Here is a 21,502-nt window from a genome sequence, read left to right as displayed (position 1 = left end):
ATATTTCTATGACAAGCTCATACCTGTTGGTGGACAGAGCAATGGGCAGGACAGCTACCATGGCAATGAGGAATAGGGACCAACGACCCGAACAGGTACCCATTGTGATGGGTCAACTGGAAACTCTGAGTGGAATCTTCAATCTTCAAAGTCTGGAAAAAAGATAACAAATAATTAAAGGTATCAAATGCTGCAGTATGATACCTTAACAATCACAGAATAGCACAGGAATCTGATTATTCTTATGACAATGTCTCTAGTTCACAAGGTCACCACTTCACTCACAAGGTCACCACTTCACTCACAAGGTCACAACTTCACTCACAAGGTCACAACTTCACTCACAAGGTCACAACTTCACTCACAAGGTCACAACTTCACTCACAAGGTCACAACTTCACTCACAAGGTCACTAGATCACTCACAATATCACTCATTCACTCACAAGGTCACTAGCTCACTCACAAGGTTTCTAGTTCACTCACAAGGTTTCTAGTTCACTCACAAGGTTACTAGTTCACTCACAAGGTTTCTAGTTCACTCACAAGGTCACTAGCTCATTCACAAGGTCACTAGCTCACTCACAAGGTCACTAGTTCACTCATAAGGTTACTAGTTCACTAACAAGGTTTCTAGTTCACTCACAAGGTCACTAGCTCACTCACAAGGTCACTCATTCACTCACAAGGTCACTAGCTCACTCACAAGGTCACTAGCTCATTCACAAGGTCACTAGTTCACTCATAAGGTTACTAGTTCACTTACAAGGTTTCTAGTTCACTCACAAGGTCACTAGCTCACTCACAAGGTTACTAGTTCACTAACAAGGTTTCTAGTTCACTCACAAGGTTACTAGCTCATTCACAAGGTTACTAGTTCACTAACAAGATCACAAAGTTCACTCACAAGGTCACAAGGTCACAAGTTCACTAACAAGATCACAAAGTTCACTCACAAGGTCACTAGTTAATTCAAAAGGTTACTAGTTCACTCACAAGTTTACTTGTTCACTCACAAGGTTACTAGTTCATTGAAAGGTTACTAGTTCACTGAAAGGTTACTAGTCCTCTCACAAAGTTACTAGTTCACTCACAAGTTTACTAGTTCACTCACAAGATCACTAGCTCACTCACTAGGTCACTAGTTCACTCACAAGGTCACTAGTTCACTCACAAAGTTACTAGTTCACTCACAAGTTTACTAGTTCACTCACAAGATCACAAGTTCACTAACAAGATCACAAAGTTCACTCACAAGGTTACTCGTTCACTCGCAATGTAACTTCTTCAACTACAAGGTCACCATTTAAATCACAAGGTCACTATCTAATTCACTAGGCTACTAGTTCATTCATTTACATCATTTTCAACATCATCTGAAACATTGATAATTTTCAAATTTGTCATCAGTTCATTACAACATCATTTGAAAATTTAAAAAAAAATTCATTATGTACAACATCATCAATAGCACCAAGTATTTTTGTCATCGTTCAAACCATAATCTGAAACATAAAGTATATTTTTCATCATTTACAACATTATCTGAAAATTCAAGCATTTCTGTCACTTCCTACACCATTATCGTAAGCTTTTAGACACTGTTTACACTGTAATACAAAGATGAATTGTCTATACCAATCAGGCCCGACTTTACCTGTCTATATAGGTGTACGCCTCCCATCGACTCTGACAGCAGTACAAAATTACCAGTTATTAATACGGTCTATAGGTAGGTGATTTCATTGCTGTGTGGAAAGTCTATAATATGATCTGGTTTCCACTGTTAATGACATATTTTAATAACTCGGATAACCTTTACTGACAATATACTGGTCCTATTGATACCAAAGATAATTATCCTACATCTATGACAAGAGCTGAACATTAAAACAACTGGATTTGATAGTTAAAATCCCCTTCAGAGCGCGACAGAAACCTCTTGGAAACCTCATTTAAATATTTCACAGATGTATTTGAAAGGCTCACACTCCCCTTATTGGAACATCTTGAAATCCCTTCGAAAAGCAACTTGAAATCCCCCAGAAATCTCATTCTGCATTTGAAATGCTTACAATCCCCTTATTAAATGGGGAAATCTTGAAATCCCTTCAAAAAGCTCATTGAAATCCCCCAGAAATCTCATTCTGCATTTTAAATGCTCATAATCTGGCCCTGACAGGCACATCTTGAATCAAATTCTCTTCAAAATGCAGAATGAGATTTCTGAGGGATTTCAATGAGCTTTTTGAAGGGATTTCATGATTTCCCCATTATATAAGGGGATTGTAATATAAGCATTTCAAATACAGAAATCCTCTTGAAATCTCATACTTGTGTGTCTGTATTTTAAATGATTATATAAACCTAGTATGAGTAAATATTGAAATACCATTCAAACTAGCCAACAGAGATCCCTCTGAAATATCATTCTAAACATTTATAATCCTCTTATGGGAACATCTTAATTCCAAATCCTCTGGAGATCTCATTTCCGTATTTGAAATGTGCATGATAACCCCCTTCTGGGAACATCTTGAAATCCCATTCAAAAATCTACTTGAAAACCAAGGCACATTTAGAATGTAAAATTAAAGTATCTTTTTTTAATTCATTGTACATTGATCATTAAATTTCTTCATTTCATGATATTGAAAAATAATAGTTGAAATGTGCAGCAGAGGCCATTTTGCAGGCCCTCAAAACAGTATGTTTCATATTTGTGACACAAAAGTTGGACCCAAGGTATTATGCTTGGTTATTTGCTTTACTTGAATCAGAAACTATTGTATATAGGCCTTAATTATTCAGTGTGAACGGCTTGTTTGATAAATTGAAAACAGTATACATACGCAGTATAAATTACCTATTGTGTTAACAAAAAGTTCTACTGTAAATAAATAAAATAGGCCTAAATATGTTGGTAAAATTATGTCAGAACATCATTAAATCCTAATATCTAACAAACTTACTTGACACATTCAAAATAACCCATCCCTAATTGGAACACCTACGGGTTGGTTTTGGTCATACAAACCTGCTAATTTGAACTAAGTTACAATAAATTCCAATAGAAATTCAATAAATGAGTCAAAATTGTGATTTTCCTTTATAAACCATAGTAAAGTTAACCTACCCAATCTACGGGTGAAAATCAAACATTCCGTGTCGACTGATGACAATGTAACATGACAGTCTTAATCAGAGTTTATTTCACAGTTAAGTTTTACCTATATCATATTATTTCACAGATGAAAATGTTGCGACCACGTCAATGACCCACGAAATAGCAAAAATATCATCCCTGCAAAAATAACCGGCTACGGTATCATATGCACTATATGTGTCAATCACCTGAAGGTAAAGATTTGTATTTTCTGTCGTTGTTGTACTTTGTTGAATGAATTTATTCTATTATATATATACATATATATGTTCTTCTGAAAATCGTCATCTCTTTCAGGCATATACACAAAACAATTCTGACAAATTCTAATGAGCAGTAATTCCCTTAAGTTATCAACCCTTTCACCCCTACTGACCATATTGGACTTCATATGATGAATGAATGGAAGAGTCCACTAAAATTTCTTAGGGTTGAAAGGGTTAAAGGTGACAAGTACAACATGGTATTATGATCCAGAGCCAATCCCTTGATGTTACAAATGCTTCAGGATAAAAACAATATCTTCTTAGATCTAGTCCTTAAATTTTCATCCCTGGAGTATCCAGTTCTGACTGACATAGCAATACTTACTCCCATTAGGTTCACACTTTGTGGATCTGAGCTGACATACCAGTACATGTAAATGGGGATATTTCAAGCCTATCAAGGGTTATGTATATTAAGGTTCAGATGTTACAACAGATTGAGACACTGTGTCATGATTCAGAGATTTTCCTACAATTTTTCAACTGGCTCCAGGGTCCATTGGGAAAAACAAAAAAAATAGAGAAATACAAATTTCAGTTTTTTTTTAATAAATATTGCCTTTATATTATTTTTGGATTTATTTTATCAATAGCTGTTTTTTTTAAATTGCCTTAATATAGGTCTTTTTATATAAAACATACTTAATCATTCAAAAGTTGGTAATTTTTCAGTGACAAATTGGGAATTTTCACAAGATTTTCTTTAGGGGAATAGGACCTTTTAACGGACCGTGTTTCTATTGTAGGAAAATTATTTGACCTATTTTTTTGGGATATAACAAATTAGCAACAAGATAGGGAAAAATTACTTTGAATTCGAAAGAGACATTCTATTCCAAAAGGTCCTTAGTCACTGAATTAACAAAAACCAATAAATCATTTCCCCATTAGGTATAGGAGATCTGTCGTTTATAGAGTCAAATTTCTACCACAATACCCTGTGTTATTCAACTCTCAGACCATCAGTTAATCATTACAGCTGTTGATTAACAATCTGTTTATACCACACGTGGTTTAAACTCTGTACGCATTTTGATTGGCTAACACGGTGAACTTTGACCTAGGCTGCAATTGTTATTGACGTCATCAATAATCTAATGACGTCACATCACCGGGTCCCGGACGTCACCGGTACACTTTATACGCGAAATTATACTTGGCCACGTTTCCCTTTGATTCAAGCCGATATTATTGTGGTAGAAACAGGTCACACGACTCGAAATTGTTGGATATGGAATTTATTTCACACTCGTAAGTTATTTTTTTTAAAATGCCAAAAACACTCGCTAAAGCTCGTGTCTTTTGTAACATTTAAAAAATAACTTACTCGTGTGAAATAAATTCCATATCCAACAACCACTCGTTGTGTAACCTCTATATATACCATTCCATCTATGAAAAGATTTGTGCATGTTTGACACCTGTAACCTTGAATGAAGGTCAAGGTCATTCATTTGAACAATCTTGATAGCTCCTCTTCCGGCCTCTTGCTTAATGAGAAAAAATGGTTTAAAAATGTTTGCATATTTGACCCCTATGACCTTCAATAAAGAGATTTTTATATATCTTTTTTTATTTTCCAATCACTGATATCATCATTAACAATAAATAATTGTAATACATCATCCCTCACACTATTGTGGAAAGGATACTTTTGACCAAATTTGGTCTCATTTGTCTTCGTTGAATTGAACAGAGAAATCTGTAGTATCTTATTTTGTTTAAAACAACTAGCGATGGATCTATTAAGTAATTCATGACAAGAAGTGATTTAAAGAAAAAATTGATGGATGCATGACTCGGCACCATGGCATCCTTTGGGCCACTGGTGAGCTGAAAGCCAGATTGGTCCTAAACTTTGTAGTCCTCACAACATTCTGACATATTGGGTATTAGTATGTATATACATTTTTCTATGTCCTGGGACTATATGACTAGTAATGACAATGAGCCAGCTTGTCTTACACGATCTGATTTTGTTTCTAGTGTTAATGCTACTGTATAAACGCCTAAATACCTGAAGGTACCATGATCAGGGTCACGCTCAGGTGATTTCTGTAATTAGCCAATGATTGGTTTGTTTGGTTTGGTTTGTTTTAATTAACGTCCTAATAACAGCCAGGGTCGCGATCATTTAAGGATGTGCCTGGTTTTGGAGGTGGAGGAAAGCCGGATGTCCGAAGAAAAACCACCGACCTATGGCCATTAGCAAGCAACTGCCCCACGAAGGTTTCGAACTCGCAACCCAGAGGTGGAGGGCTATAGTGATAAAGTGTCTGGACAACTTATCCACTCGGCCACCGCACATTCAAACTACCCGGGGTATTGCCTAGAATGCTGCAAAGAATCTCCAGCTCGACAAGCATGCAATTATTATGCAGATTTTCATTCGTTTTGCAAGAAATTGCCTGTCGACCATTTGTTTCAAGTTCAGTCTCAAAATTCAATAGGCACAACTATGGAGCAAGGTAAACCTACATGTAAAGTTGGAAAAATATTCTCCCAGTACTTCTACAGGAACAGTGATAACAATTATAAAGGTGAAATGTCAAAACCTAAGTTGGTTGCCTGTCGGCCATTTTATTTTCCAAATCTGCTGACTCCAAGTTAAATGATCACAACTAGGCCACAGGGGAAACTTTCGTGTGAAGTTTGAAAAATATCCTTCTTGTACTTCTGCAGAAACAGTGGTGATAAAAAAGTTCAACTGTAAAAACCTATGATGGCTGACTCAAAGTTAAATGGTCAGAACTAAAGTCATAAGATAAGGGGAGCCTACATGTAAAGTTTTAGAAATATCCCTGCTTTTTTTTTTTTTTTTTGGAGGAATTAGCGATAACAATCTGTCAAAATCCAAGATGGCCGCATGTCTCCCATTTTTCCCAATCAGACTCAAAGATGAATGGGCACAATGCTACTATGAACCAAGGGAAACCCTACATGTTAATTTTGAGAAACATATCCCTCCAGTAAGAAAGTGATAACGAGGATTGTTTATGGATGGATGATGTATGGTGATTTAAATACTCCATACCATCTGATGATGAAGGATACAAATGGAAAATTAAACTGCCTTAATTCTCTGGAAAGTTGTGGTCCTATATTTCTCATGATTGCAGACAAATTAATCATAACACACTGATGCCTGTGTGTTATTCAATTTTCCTGCAATTCAGTAAAAAATTCTAATTAAGACAGTGTGTATGTGTGCAGGGTTTGTAAGTGTATGTGTGCAGGGTTTGTAAGTGTATGCGTGCAGGGTTTTTAAGTGTATGTGTGCAGGGTTTGTATAAATGTATGTGCATGAGCAGGGTTTGTAAGTGTATGTGAGCAGGGTTTGTAAGTGTATGTGAGCAGGATTTGTAAGTGTATGTGTGTAGGGTTTGTAAGCAGGGTTTGTAAGTGTATGTGAGCAGGGTTTGTAAGTGTATGTGAGCAGGGTTTGTAAGTGTATGTGAGCAGGGTTTGTAAGTGTATGTGGGCAGGGTTTGTAAGTGTATGTGTGCAGGGTATATAAGTGTATGTGTGCAGGGTTTGTAAGTGTATGTGTGCAGGGTTTGTAAGTGTATGTGTGCAGGATTTGTAAATGTATGTGTGCATGGTTTGTAAGTGCATGTGCATTACCCCAGAATTGTATTCGTGTGTCTAAATGTGGTTCTGTAAATGAGGTGTAGTGTAAATTTAAGTAACAAGATTTAAGGATTAAGACCCTATATCTGAGCATAAAAAAAAATTATAAGACAATAATTTTTCAAAGAATGCAGTTAAACGCCTATATCAAAAAAGCATTATAGTTTTTTTATGTACAGATGTTTATTATAATTGGCACAACAACATGCTGGATATATATGAAGGCAGGCAATGGAATAACTTTATCATTATATTAATTAAGGAATTGACTGAATGTTTTCAAGCTTAAATCACGTCCAGTAACACAGAAACATTGCCATTTCACTCTGCAGCAACTATATAAAAGAAATTGGGGGGAAATCTGCAGGTGTACAAAAATATCATTATTTTATTTTTACAAAAATTACATAATTTTTTATTAGTAACATTTTATCTAATAATTTCAATTTTTTTTCAATAGTACATGTAGATGTGTCTGTGAAAATTTTAGATTTAATTACTTACTTTATCTATAGAAATCAATATTTTATTTAAATGAAGCAGAAAGTGTCTGTGAAAATTTTAGATTTTTTTATCACTTTAATCTTTCTATAGAACTTAACATTTTATCTTAACGAAGCAGAAAAAATTCCTAGAATATATGTTTACTAAACCTGCCCTGACAGCTGATATTGCATGATAAAAGGAATACTGACAGACACTGTTAATGCACTTAAATTTAAAATTCTGTTTACTTCACATATAGTACACGTACACATGTATGTTTTATGCAACAGTGGTTCGACGATCCTATCCAAGTGATGGTACCAGACACTAACTACTAAAAGGTTGCTTAATCATGACAACATTCTAAAAATAACTTCAGGTAACACGAACTAGGACATTCCTCCACCCGAGCATGAAGTCTATACAATATTTACTCAACAGATGGCACAATAGATACATAAGATCATGACTGGTGTTTCCTTATTTTCAGTCATACATAAGGTACATTTAATACTGTCATACCTATATACTCCCGTTTTCCTCTTTTACCCGATATGACCTCATTAATGCAGCCCGCCACTCAGGATCTGTGATCTACCCTGCTCTCAGAAATATTGATTTTGCTCTACTGATGCCTACTAAGAGACTGTTAAGGTAGAATGTATATCATTCACACCACATGCACAGTAGAACAGATACCAAAACAGCTTAGTTTCATAAATCACTTTGCCCAATTTTGAAACACAAATAAGGCATGCATACATGTATATGTACCCCAAAGAAAATTAGGACCCATGGGAGAATTTTCACAATTCATTTTTTGTTTGCTAAAGCATTTTTAAGAATAGACAAAATATGAAGAGGGACAATTTATTTTGATACCAAATGCTCAAAGTCCTGAAAATATTACTAAAAACATCATCCATGATCTGAAGTCCTTGTCATCAAATCTGCTGTACCCATGATCAAATCTGCGGTTATTGTCATCAAATCTGCCGTACCCATGATCAAATATGCAGTTTTTGTTTTCAAATTGAAATCTGCATTCATTAATGTCATCAATTCTGCAGTCATTGTTATCAAATCTGCAGTCAAAATTTGTCTTTAAATCCACAGTCAGCCATCAAATCTGCAGTTATTGTCTTAAAAACTAGTCTGTCTTCAAATCTGTGGTTCTTGTCATCAAATCTGTGGTCATTGTCATCAAATTTGTGGTTCTTGTCATCAAATTTGTGGTCATTGTCATGAAATCTGTGGTTCTTGTCATCATATCTGTGGTTCTTAATTGTCATCGAATCTACAGTGGTTCTTGTCATCATATCTGTGGTTCTTGTCATCAAATCTGTGGTTCTTGTCATCGAATCTGTGGTTCTTGTCATCAAATCTGTGGTCATTGTCATCAAACCTGTGGTCATTGTCATCAAACCTGTGGTTCTTGTCATCATATCTGAGGTCATGTCATCAAACCTCCAGTCCTTGTCATCAAATCTGTGGCCTTTGATATCACACGTGGTTCTTGTCATCAATAAATGTTGACAATGATTGTTTCTAATTATACAATATGATTGATCACCTCTGGCTTGATATTTACCAAGTTTTGAGTCAATCTTCTTGGGATTTTTTGCCAAGTTTTGGCTCAACATCTGTAGCTATTAAAATACACTGTTTAAAGTTAATATCCATTCAATTTGCTTTCTACAAAGTTGGAGTAAGTCCCCATGGCTATTCTAATTTGTCCTTACAAAGTTTTGAGTCAATATCCATGGCTATTTGCATGTTTTAAGTCAATCTCATGTGGCTATATATATTTACCAAGTTTTGAGTTGATGCTTAATTATCACCAAGTTTTTAGTCAATCTCCATGGCTTACTTTACCAAGTATTGTATCAACATCTGTAACTCTTTACCGTAACAGTTTTAGGACATTCTGCTGTTATTTCACAAAATGTTCAAACATTCACTTCTGTGCAGTATATCATATATCAAACATTAAGTTTATCACTTTTGTTTGTTTAAAATTGTTGAACATTTTTAGTTTTTTACACACATATATATATAATATCAGGGATTTTCCTACAACAGAATCTGGGTCCGTCAGAAGGACCCATTCCCCTAAAGAAAATCTTGTGAAAATTTCCAATTCGCCACCGAAAATTTCCAAAACAAAGGTCAATTTTTCAAGATTAAATATGCTTGATGTGAAAAGACCTCAGGAAATTATGAATAAATAACAGATGTAAATACCAACTTAAATAAAACAGAAAAAAGGTAACATCTATTGAGAAGAACAGGAATATGTTTGAATTTCACTTTCCTGTTTTCCCAATTTCACATATTGTCGCATACAAAAAATCCCAATTCAATGGACCCTGGACCTGGGTGAAAAATGTAGGAAAATCCCTGAATATGACACCCATTGACTGACAAAAGTAATAATCCATCTCCACATCATATAGCCATTCAAACGGATCTAAAGCTTACCATATAACAGATAAGTGTTACCTATGGCAGTGTGTAATGGATGGCCGACTACCATATGGACCTGGGAATATATCCCCGAGGGGTGACATCCCCTGTAGTTCAAGGTAAGGTCTAGCTCTGTTGATACGGTTTTATTCACCGGTTTTATTCATCGAAGTAACCTTGACAGTAACAGGATCAACCTATAAAAATTCCCTAGTTTTATTTCCCAAATTCTAATGGTCTCCCTATAGCTAATCTGAAGGGATTTTTCAAAATGGTAATTTATTTGAAAGTATAATAAGGGCAATTTAAAATCCATGAAAGTTCCAAAATGTTTTATTTATCTGAATGCAAACATGTTGAAATGCTTAATTATATACATAGGTCCGTATGTCACTCCAGTAAAATACTTGTCATTTAAAATCCTACAGGTTTTTTCATGTCCGATGGGTATAGTAATTTTAAGATTTCCCAGGAAGCTGAGTTCATGGGTTGGTCAATCTGTTGTGGTTGTGTCCTTGGGCAAGACACTTAACTTCAATACCTGTGAATGGCATTCAGCATGCCTCCCAAATGTTGCTCAGTGAGGTAGCCACCAGCTACTACAAGGAAACTTCGCCTCAAAATCATTTCCCTACGGCTATTGATGGAATTTCACCTTAGCTCAGTAGAGTCAAAAATATTAAACTACAGTGTCTAGTCATTCTCCAAACAACAAAATATTTCAGAATAACAATGGCTGACATGCGAGTCTTGGCACACAGCATACTGTATTTATCCTCGTAATATAAGACCAGATAGCTCTCCCCTTGTGTGAAAGTTCAATACTGTTTTTATCCTCAAATAAGCCCCTTCCCTAGTTTAAAAGTTCAGTACCGTAATTATTCTCAAAAAAACTCTGTCCCTAGTGTAAAAATTAAGCAATGTATTATATTCGAATAAGCCCCTTCCCTAGTGTGAAAACCTTCAGTACCGTATTTATACTCAAATAAGCTCCCTCCCCCAGTTTAAGTTACGGAAAGCCTTTTTGTTACCACTTTTATCTTGTGTAACTATTTCTAGCTTTTTTACTAGAGTACATGGCTATATATATAGGTTTTTTCGGCAGACAGATCTGAACATCAATGAGTGTGAGATATCCAGACAACCATGATCCATCCCATCCTGACTTCAATCCCATACAGGCAGATCTGGACACCCAGATAGTGAGATACTCAGCGATTTTCCTAGTCTTATTTTACTACCGTTTACCGGTAATGTTCCCTTGGAAAAACGGTGAATAATTTCCTCAATAAACGGTTATATTCCCATAAGTAAACTAAAAGTATCACGTGTATTGAATGTGTTTTTTAAGCCATCTTTCGTTTAAACAAGCTACTTCGTAATCTTCCCTCATTTATTTTGAACTCGAGGCCAAGTGACAAGCGTCTCCATGACGACTTTATTCATTTGGTACACCTCGCAATTGAAAGAAATAAAAGCAAACGCTTAAATGACTTTGAGTAGAGCACATGGTACTTCTGGTTTAACAATGTCGCACAACACAACAAGCTACAGACGAAAAATACGTAAACGTGATAGTACAGGATCACAAAAAATTACAGATATTTTCGCTACCAATGTACTGACAACTGAACCGTACCACTTATAGGCGCTGTGCAATGTTTTTCCCCTGCATTGCATAAAAGGGTATCGATTTTTTTCCCTTGGACAATCCCTAGATACCCCGACTACCATCCCATACAGACAGATCTGGATATCCAGTAGGTGGGATATCCCGACTACCATCCCATACAGACAGATCTGGATATCCAGGTGGTGAGATATCCTGACTACTATCACATACAGGCAGATCAGGATATCCAGGCGGTGAGATATCCTGACTACCATCACATACAGGCAGATCTGGATATCCATGCGGCGAGATATCCTACCATCCCATACAGACAGATCTGGACACCCAGTAGGTGGGATATCCCGACTACCATCCCATACAGGCAGATCTGGATATCCAGGTGGTGGGATATCCTACCATCCCATACAGGCAGATCTGGATATCCAGGCGGTGGGATATCCTACCATCCCATACAGACAGATCTGGACACCCAGATGGCGGGATATCCCGACTACCATCCCATACAGACAGATCTGGATATCCAGGTGGTGGGATTTATCCTGAACTAATAACAGCCCCATACAGCAGATCTGGACACCAGGTGGCGGGATATCTAGATCTAGAAACCATCACTACAGGCATATCTGGATATCCAGTTGGTGGGATATATATCCTGACTCCATCACATACCGACATGCTGGACACCCAGATTGCGGGATTATCCCTACTGTCCATCGATAACATACAGATCTGGATATCCAGCCGGTTGGATATATCCGACCATCCCCATACAGACAATCTGGATACCCAGGTGGTTGGATATCCCGACCTGACCAATCCCATACATACAATCTTGACACCCACATGGCGGGGGAGATCCAGACTACCTCTCCATACAGTCAGATCTGGACACCAAGTGGTGAGATATCCAGTAAATAGTCCATCCCAACAGCAGCATCCTGTGAATATACCAGGCGGTGAGATATCCCGACTACCATCCCATACAGGCAGATCTGGATATCCAGGTGGTGAGATATCCTGACTACCATCACATACAGACAGATCTGGATATCCAGATGGTGGGATATATATCCTGACTACCATCCCATACAGATATATCTAGATATCCAGAAGGTGGGATATCCTACCATCCCATACAGACAGATCTGGACCCCCAGTAGGTGGGATATCCGGACTACCATCCCATACAGACAGATCTGGACACCCAGGTGGTGGGAAATCCTGACTACCATCCCATACAGACAGATCTGGACACCAAGGTGGTGAAATATCCTGACTACCATCCCATACAGACAGATCTGGACACCCAGATGGTGGGATATCCAGACTACCATCCCATACAGACAGATCTGGACACCAAGGTGGTGAGATATCCAGACTACCATCCCATACAGGCAGATCTGGACACCCAGATGGCGGGATATCCCGACTACCATTCCATACAGGCAGATCTGGACACTCAGGTGGTGGGATATCCTACCATCCCATACAGGCAGATCTGGATATCCAGGCGGTGGGATATATCCTACCATCACATACAGGCAGATCTGGACACCCAGATGGTGGGATATCCCGACTACCATCCCATACAGACAGATCTGGATACCCAGGTGGTAGGATATCCTGACTACCATCCCATACAGGCAGATCTGGACACCCAGGTGGCGGGATATCTAGATCTAGACTACCATCACATACAGGCAGATCTGGATATCCAGGTGGTGGGATATATATCCTGACTACCATCACATACAGACAGATCTGGACACCCAGATGGCGGGATATCCCGACTACCATCCCATACAGACAGATCTGGATACCCAGGTGGTGGGATATCCCGACTACCATCCCATACAGACAGATCTGGACACCCAGATGGCGGGATATCCAGACTACCATCCCATACAGGCAGATCTGGACACCAAGGTGGTGAGGTATCCAGACTACCATCCCATACAGGCAGATCTGGATATCCAGGCGGTGAGATCTGGATATCCAGGCGGTGAGATATCCCGACTACTATCACATACAGGCAGATCTGGATATCCCAGGTGGTGGGATATCCCGACTACCATCACATACAGGCAGATCTGGATATCCAGGTGGTGAGATATCCTGACTACTATCACATACAGGCAGATCTGGATATCCAGGTGGTGAGATATCCAGACTACCATCACATACAGACAGATCTGGATATCCAGGTGGTGAGATATCCAGACTACCATCACATACAGACAGATCTGGATATCCAGGTGGTGAGATATCCAGACTACCATCACATACAGACAGATCTGGATATCCAGGTGGTGAGATATCCTGACTACCATCACATACAGACAGATCTGGATATCCAGATGGTGGAATATATATCCTGACTACCATCCCATACAGATATATATAGATATCCAGAAGGTGGGATATCCTACCATCCCATACAGACAGATCTGGACACTCAGGTGGTGGGAAATCCTGACTACCATCCCATACAGACAGATCTGGACACCCAGTAGGTGGAATATCCTGACTTTCATCCTATGCATAAGCATATGATAGGGCCATGCATTCTGTGATAACGTTCTGTTTGGGTATATAATGATTATATTCCGGGTGGCGGGCTGACCTTTAAGGTCAGCATGGCGTAGTTCTCGCTCACCTTTGCAAAAAATTATTGGTTATTCTAAAATATTAATGTTTAATTTTGCTTCTCATGATAATAAACGGCTGCCCATTACATCATGGGGTATGCCAAGATTTAACAGCCTATGATTGTTTGGTTTTCTTTTCTGTAAATTTTTAGCAAACAGAGCTCGAGGTATGGACCAGGTTAATTTTATTAGATGAAGGTTTTATTATACTCTTTAGCAGAACAAAAATAATGATTATATTCCATATTAATTTATAATACTCATGTACTAATTTGTATACATGTATAGTACATGGCAGTGGATATGGAAGCACAGTTATTGTGATAGCACCAATCATATAACGTCAGAGTTAGACAACACATTTGATGCTACCAATGAATAATATAAGTCAGCCTGCCAAGCTAGACACAACAGTCTATAGCATACAGTACGTACATACACCTACATGTGCACTACAGGTAAAACTCTCGAACGTTTCTTACTGCAGCTTCTACAACTCAATCTAGTGCAGCTTCTACAACTCAATCTAGAAGTTGTGATCAAAGTCAGCAGACATAATATATCTAGTCTTTCTGAGTATATAGCTACTTACCTGTACAGCACAAATTAAAAATTGGCACCCTGTTTAGACGTTCTACTGCACGTAACATCAACTCACCAGTTCATATCTGACTTGGCGGGCACCTGACCTGCATTGTCAGTTTCAGAATTTACAAACGTAATAAAAGTTAAAAAGTCAAGCTTACCCTTTATGTAGATAAGGAATCTAAGAAACTTAATTTCCAAGGCAGGTTAAGGCCACCGGCTCACTGGGCGTAAAAGACAGCAGGACAAGTGACAATAAACAACAACAACATACCGGAATACACACCGGCTATTTATAACTATTCCCTGTCATAATATAGAGGAAACTTCCGATGCGTTCCGAATGGTTTAAAGCGACATGGTAAATTGAAAGTAAACTGCACCACGGATCTTATGATGTGTTCCTGTTAATGACTTATTATATATCCCTGATTTATTATATGTCAATGACTTATCACATATCCATAACTACAATTTCTTATCTATAGTTAGAATCTAGTCTAAGTTTTGTAGCTGTGAAATATCAGAAAGTTTCATTTTTACATTATTTAATATGTAGCTGGACTCGTATCCAAATTAATTTGTCATGTCCCTATATGCTCATGATTGATTGACAGTTCTAATTGTATATTTCATAATAACTACGAAATGATGAAATACATAGAATTACATTTTATTAACCTGATTTTTTTTTTTTTTTTTTTTTGCGAATGAACAGACACAAGAACATTTCCTCTTAGGTGAAATATGCTTTAAATTTATTTCACTTACTGTAAGTAAAATACTTTTTACCTTAAGGTTAATAGACCCTTTTCAGCATTATGTTTTATTTCACTTAAGCGAAAAAGAATTTCACTTAAGTGAAATAAATTTTATTCATCAATTAAGACAAGGAAAATCTGTTTCACTTAAGTGAAATAAAACATGATGCAAATGCTGCAGTTGTGTAGTATGAAAGGCCGTTCATGTCAAAAACGAGATACATTTAACGCCAAAGCATTTAACGCGTTAAAACTAGTAACCGATTCCAGACCTTTTCGCTACTCCATTTGTTGTTAGTAAAATCAATAGTATTTCCCATATAATTTATTTCCCTTATGTTTTATTTCCATTGTGATTTTTTTCCATTATGTTTCGTTTCCCTTATGGTTCACTTCCATTATGTTTTATTTCCATTATGTTTTATTTCCATTATGTTTTATTTCCGTTATGTTTTATTTCCCTTATGTTTTATTTCCATTATGTTTTATTTCCATTATGTTTTATTTCCATTATGTTTCGTTTCCGTTATGTTTTATTTCCATTATGTTTTATTTCCATTATGTTTTATTTCCATTATGTTTTATTTCCATTATGGTTTATTTCCATTATGTTTTATTTCCATTATGTTTTATTTTCCTTATGATTAATTGCCCTTATGTTGTTTCAAGGAAATAAAACATAATGGAAATAAAACATAACGGAAATAAAAAAAAAAACTGTTTCACTTGAAGGGAAATAAACATCATGGAAGTAAAAATCGTTTTACCTATCAATAATGAACAGCGTTTCTAACATAGATTGGAGAGACTTTCTGGCTGTCTGAGTAATATTTTCAATGATGTATTTTTTTTTAAATCATATCAAGGGGATTACAATATGTAAAGGGAATACTTTCATGACGACCAAAAAGTATCCGAATGCTTCAAGTTATGGTTGTGGATATGAGACAGGTCCAATGGGAGGGTTCATTCCATTATACCATAGGGTGGATAGGAGGACAGAGTGGCTTTAAGAACATATGGTTAGTTTGATTTACCTTAAGATGAAAAGAATTTCCAGTGTTGTTCAGCGATATTTTGAAGTTGATAAACATTGCCAATATTTCACAAAAAGTGCCATAATTTTGTAAAGAATCTAATTTCAAATATCACAACGCTTTTCCGGAAATCAAATGCATGAAGAAACTATTGAAATCTAACCATTATGTCCCTTTAAGGGACAAATATTTTGCATTATATCTGCACATATTTTTTTTTTACTTTTTTGAAATACTTTTCACCTTAAGGTGAATAAATTATTTGCATGACTGTTTTTTTTCACTTATGAGAACAAAATTTCCCTTTAAGAGGAAACAGGATTAAATGTTAAAACGGCTTGCCATAGCTATATTATAAATACATGTAGGCAAGGCTTCTGATTGCGTTACACTACTCGAGGAGTGTAACGTTGGAGTGTAACGCAATCATTAGCCTTGGCTAGCGGAGATGATATGCAAGGTTACACCACTGCTCCGAATTAGCGGCCTTCGCACCGATGCGCGATATAGGCTGAAGGGAAATTCCAGCTAGTCTAAACTAGAGAGCTATACTCTCTACTTTTACACATATCAATTCAATTCATTTATTACTTTAAACCTTACGGTTTATCAGTAGTGCATATATATACAGTGCAGACATTACAAATAACATACAATATGAATACAACGTACATTGTAACTCACAAGCACACACAAACCACACATACACGATCGCTTCGCAAGTGTAGAGAGCGTTCTATTACATTAAACAATTAAACAGCATTTAACCGTCTTTTTGAACCGATAGAAATATATTTGCCTAAATTACATCAATCTTTATTATTTTCCGTCGTTAAAAGTTGTATAAATTTGGCCATACTAGGTTTTTTATGGTAATATAGTTTGATAAAATGCTTTCTGATATCTATAAAATGATTACATTTGATGATAAAATGATACTCGTCCTCAATATCACCGCTGTCACAATATGTACAAATTCTATTATTTCTTTCAATATTTCTATATCTTCCAGATTCTATATACAACTTATGCGATGATAATCTAATTTTTGCGATTTCCTTTAGAGTTTGTTGGCCAATGGGTTTTGTTAAGTACTGCTTAAGATGGAAATTTCCACAAATATATTTGTACAAAGAACACTTAGACGATGAATTTATTAACTCCATACAATGTTGTTGAAAATTATCACGTATTCTAGATTTAAATAATACTTAATATATTCGTTTCGTTACCGCTGGGTTCAATCTCCCATAAGTATCCTAAACCTAATCTAAATAATTCATTTCTTATACTATCGGTCCACTCACTGCCTCTTTGAATCATTTCTTCATAACACGCTTTCAAAATACAATTGCGTGAAGATTTAAGTTTAAGCCAATATTTAAAAAAAATTAATTTTCGAATTATTTGTAAAGGTAGTCTTCCAAGTTCTTGATATATCATTACATTTGGAGTAATTCTCTTAACCCCTAAAATTCTCTTACAAAACCCTAAATGTAATTTTCCCACACCAGGTGCTTTATGGAATTCCCATACCTCTAATCCATAATTCAATATACTACCCACAAAAGTGTCAAAAATACTTAATAGGGTTTCAACGTTAAAATATTTTCTTTTACAAACATTTGATACAGCAAACAATGCCTTTCTTCCTTGTTCCGCTATTTTTTCTTGTGTTATCCAGAATTTTCCATTAATTTCATCAAAATTCCTAGATAACTAAAAACTATTTACATATTAGTAAGCAACCATTGTAGTACCATTTCTCAGCGTCATTCAGTTTAACGCCATTTCTGAAAACCATTACTTTTGTTTTTTCAACATTAACTGTTAAATTCCATTTATCAGTATATAATAACAATTAATCTAACATTTTCTGTAGCCCCTCTGCTGATTCAGCTACTAGTATCATATCATCTGCATACATTAACAGAAATAAGTTAATCATTTGTAATTCTATTGATGGACAATTTTCGGTTAAAAAATGCATTTCACAGTCATTAACATAAAGCGAAAATAAAATCGGCGACATTATTTCACCCTGGAATAAACCGTTTTCACAAGAGAAGAAATCCGACAAACAATTATTAAACTTAACACAACATTTAACATCATTGTACAAAGAACGTATACTATTTAACATTTTACCTTCTACTCCTTCTTTGACAAGCTTATACCATAAATTGTGTCTATTAACAAAGTCAAAGGCCTTCTTATAATCTATGAAGCAACAATACAGTTTCTGTTTATTCTTCAATTTCTTTTGAATTAGTGTTTGTAATACAAAAACAGCATCTGTGGTAGACATCTTCTTTCTAAAACCAAATTGAGCATCGCTAACTTTTGAATATTTGCTATCAAATTCCATGAGTCTGTTGTTTAAGGTCGCTGTGAATATCTTGGCAACACAACTAATTAGGGTAATTCCTCTATAGTTCTTAGTGTCATTTACATCACCTTTCTTAAATATTAAATATTACGGGTACAATATTACCAATAGACCAACTAGACGGATATTTCCCAGATTTGAAAATGTTATTAAATAATGTAACAAGACATGGTAATATGATTTCTTTACCTTTGATAAAAAAAATCGTTTATTAACCTATCATGTCCGCACGCTTTGGTGGTGCTCAAATTACAAATAACTCGTTTAACTTCTTCTTCAGAAATATCATCATCAAGTTCATGAAGCATATCGGGCGGTATAGTAGCATCATAGTTGCGCATAAACTCGCTCACTGTTTCGTTCTCTGTACCTTCAGTTGATGACAGATTTTTGAAATGTTGGAAAAAATCATGTTCATCTAGAGTTGAATTTACACCCGTACTTTTCCTTTTCTTAAAATTTCTATAAAAATACTTAGGGTTATTTTTTCTCATAAAGTTCAACATATTACCTTGGTGAGTTTTGTACTCCCGCTTCAGTTTTCGTTCTGCTTTCTTGTATTTTCGTTTTTTACATACAAGTATATTGTGGGTTTCTTCATTTTTACAAGCATTACAATTATATAAGGCTCTCTTATATTCTGTGTACATATATAGTTTTACACGAATTGTTAAACCATGGCTTATCTTCATTTTCTTTGCAGGTTTTCTTTTGAGTGCGTCCAGAATAAGTAACAGTAATAAGTGGTAATAACAACTCTTTTAAAGTATCAGTGAACTTCTCGACACAACTATCAACACCAGACTGATTATAATCATTGCTATTGCAACAGTTCAATAACTCCTGTCTGTTATTTTCCAATATTCTACATAACTCAACTGTATTTTCATCATTCCATTTAACACCAGTTAGTTTCTTCCCTAATTACTTCTTTTTCTGTGGAATCTTTTGGTACCTTAGTTTTTAAAGTTATACAAACTGGAGAGTGGTCAGAAAAACAGTTAAAACTACCACTTTCAAAGTGAATTATATCTGAAAGGTTTGGTTTGTTTTTGTTTAACATCCTATTAACAGCCAGGGTCATTTAAGGACGTGCCAGGTTTTGGAGGTGGAGGAAAGCCGGAGTACCCGGAGAAAAACCACCGGCCTACAGTCAGTACCTGGCAGCTGCCCCACGTAGGTTTCGAACTCGCAACCCAGAGGTGGAGGGCTAGTGATAAAGTGTCGGTACACCTTAACCACTCGGCCACCGCGGCCCCAATCTGAAAGGAAGTTATCAAAAGTTAAAACATAATCTATAAGACTCGTTCCTCTGCTATTATAGAAGGTAATACTACCATTAGGATCGTCGTTATGTCTTCCATTAACTATTCTCAAAGTAGTAGTTTTGCATAACGATACGAGTTTTCTACCAAACTGATTGATAATTGGATCCGAATTAGCACGTTTGCTAGGTTCTGAATCAGGAACATAGCTAGGACATTAGCAGAAGCTACACTAATTTGGTCATTAGTTATATAATCATTATAATTGCCAGTTCTGCTATTGAAATCACCACAAACAATAACTCTACCTATATCTTTATATTGACATACCATTTCTTCAAGACATATGAATATGTCGTTATCACACTTTTCATAAAATGTGCTATTTATCGGTGGGAAATAACATGCAAATATGTATAAATCAAGGTTATCGTGTGATAATGATCGGGATAATTTCAACAAAACAATATTATCATTTATATTTTCAATTATATCACAGTGCCGAGCAAGAGACGACCTAATAAAAACAACAATACCACCTCCTTTACCATGAGTTCTATGGAAAACATGACTTTCATAATTTTCTAATTCAATTTCATCCTCTTTATCAATCCAGCACTCATACAGGCATATTACGTCATATTTATTTACAATATTTACAAAGTCTTGAGATTCAAGTTTTTCACAGATAGAACGGCATATATTCCATGATATTATAGAAATGCCCTCCATACTATCCTAATACGGATTGTGAAGTGACTCGCGTGTGTTCAGGTCGATTTCTGGTGTTGCATTGCTCTTGAACCTGCTGGTATGTGAACCGGTGGTCATGGTAGGATTACTCTGTTCAATGTTGTTAATCAAATTAACATTTCTGGGTGCATGGTTCTGAAATCGTTGACCGGTTGACCGGAAAGCGGATGTAGTTGTTTGGCTAGAATGTTGCTGCGCGGGATTTTTCAAATGACTTCTAGAGTCTGGCGATCCGTGCACATCAGCTTCCACCATTACAGTCTGTTGTGGCCTTGCACGTTGCCTGTGCATCCGGAGATGGAACTGGTGGTCGCGACCCGGTCACACCGTCCATAGGGGACCACGACAGTCGTTGTCGTTTTGACACTCTGCTGTTACATGGAGTAGCAAAATCAATCAAGGGAGGGGCTTGTACAGC

The 21,502-nt window shown here is 36.3% G+C and overlaps 1 protein-coding gene across 3 annotated transcripts in view; it reads right to left on the bottom strand.

The window, feature by feature from the left end:
- The window catches only part of LOC117338182 (alpha-2-macroglobulin-like), a 240,187-nt gene extending 225,034 nt beyond the window's left edge, over positions 1 to 15,153 (bottom strand). For all 3 annotated transcript variants that reach the window (XM_033899429.1, XM_033899431.1, XM_033899430.1), the window contains exons 1-2: positions 15,041 to 15,153; positions 24 to 152 (exon numbers count right to left, since the gene is read on the bottom strand). In XM_033899429.1, the coding sequence (XP_033755320.1) occupies positions 24 to 103 (80 nt within the window). In that variant the 5' untranslated portion in view covers positions 104 to 152; positions 15,041 to 15,153. The remainder of the gene's footprint in view (positions 1 to 23; positions 153 to 15,040) is intronic.
- Positions 15,154 to 21,502: the final 6,349 nt, after the last annotated feature.

The sequence above is a fragment of the Pecten maximus genome, chromosome 11 (assembly GCF_902652985.1).
Source record: "Pecten maximus chromosome 11, xPecMax1.1, whole genome shotgun sequence".
Taxonomy (NCBI): Eukaryota; Metazoa; Mollusca; class Bivalvia; order Pectinida; family Pectinidae; genus Pecten; species Pecten maximus.
The sequence above is the reverse complement of the archived record's forward strand: the minus strand, read 5'-3'. Positions and strand labels throughout refer to the sequence as shown.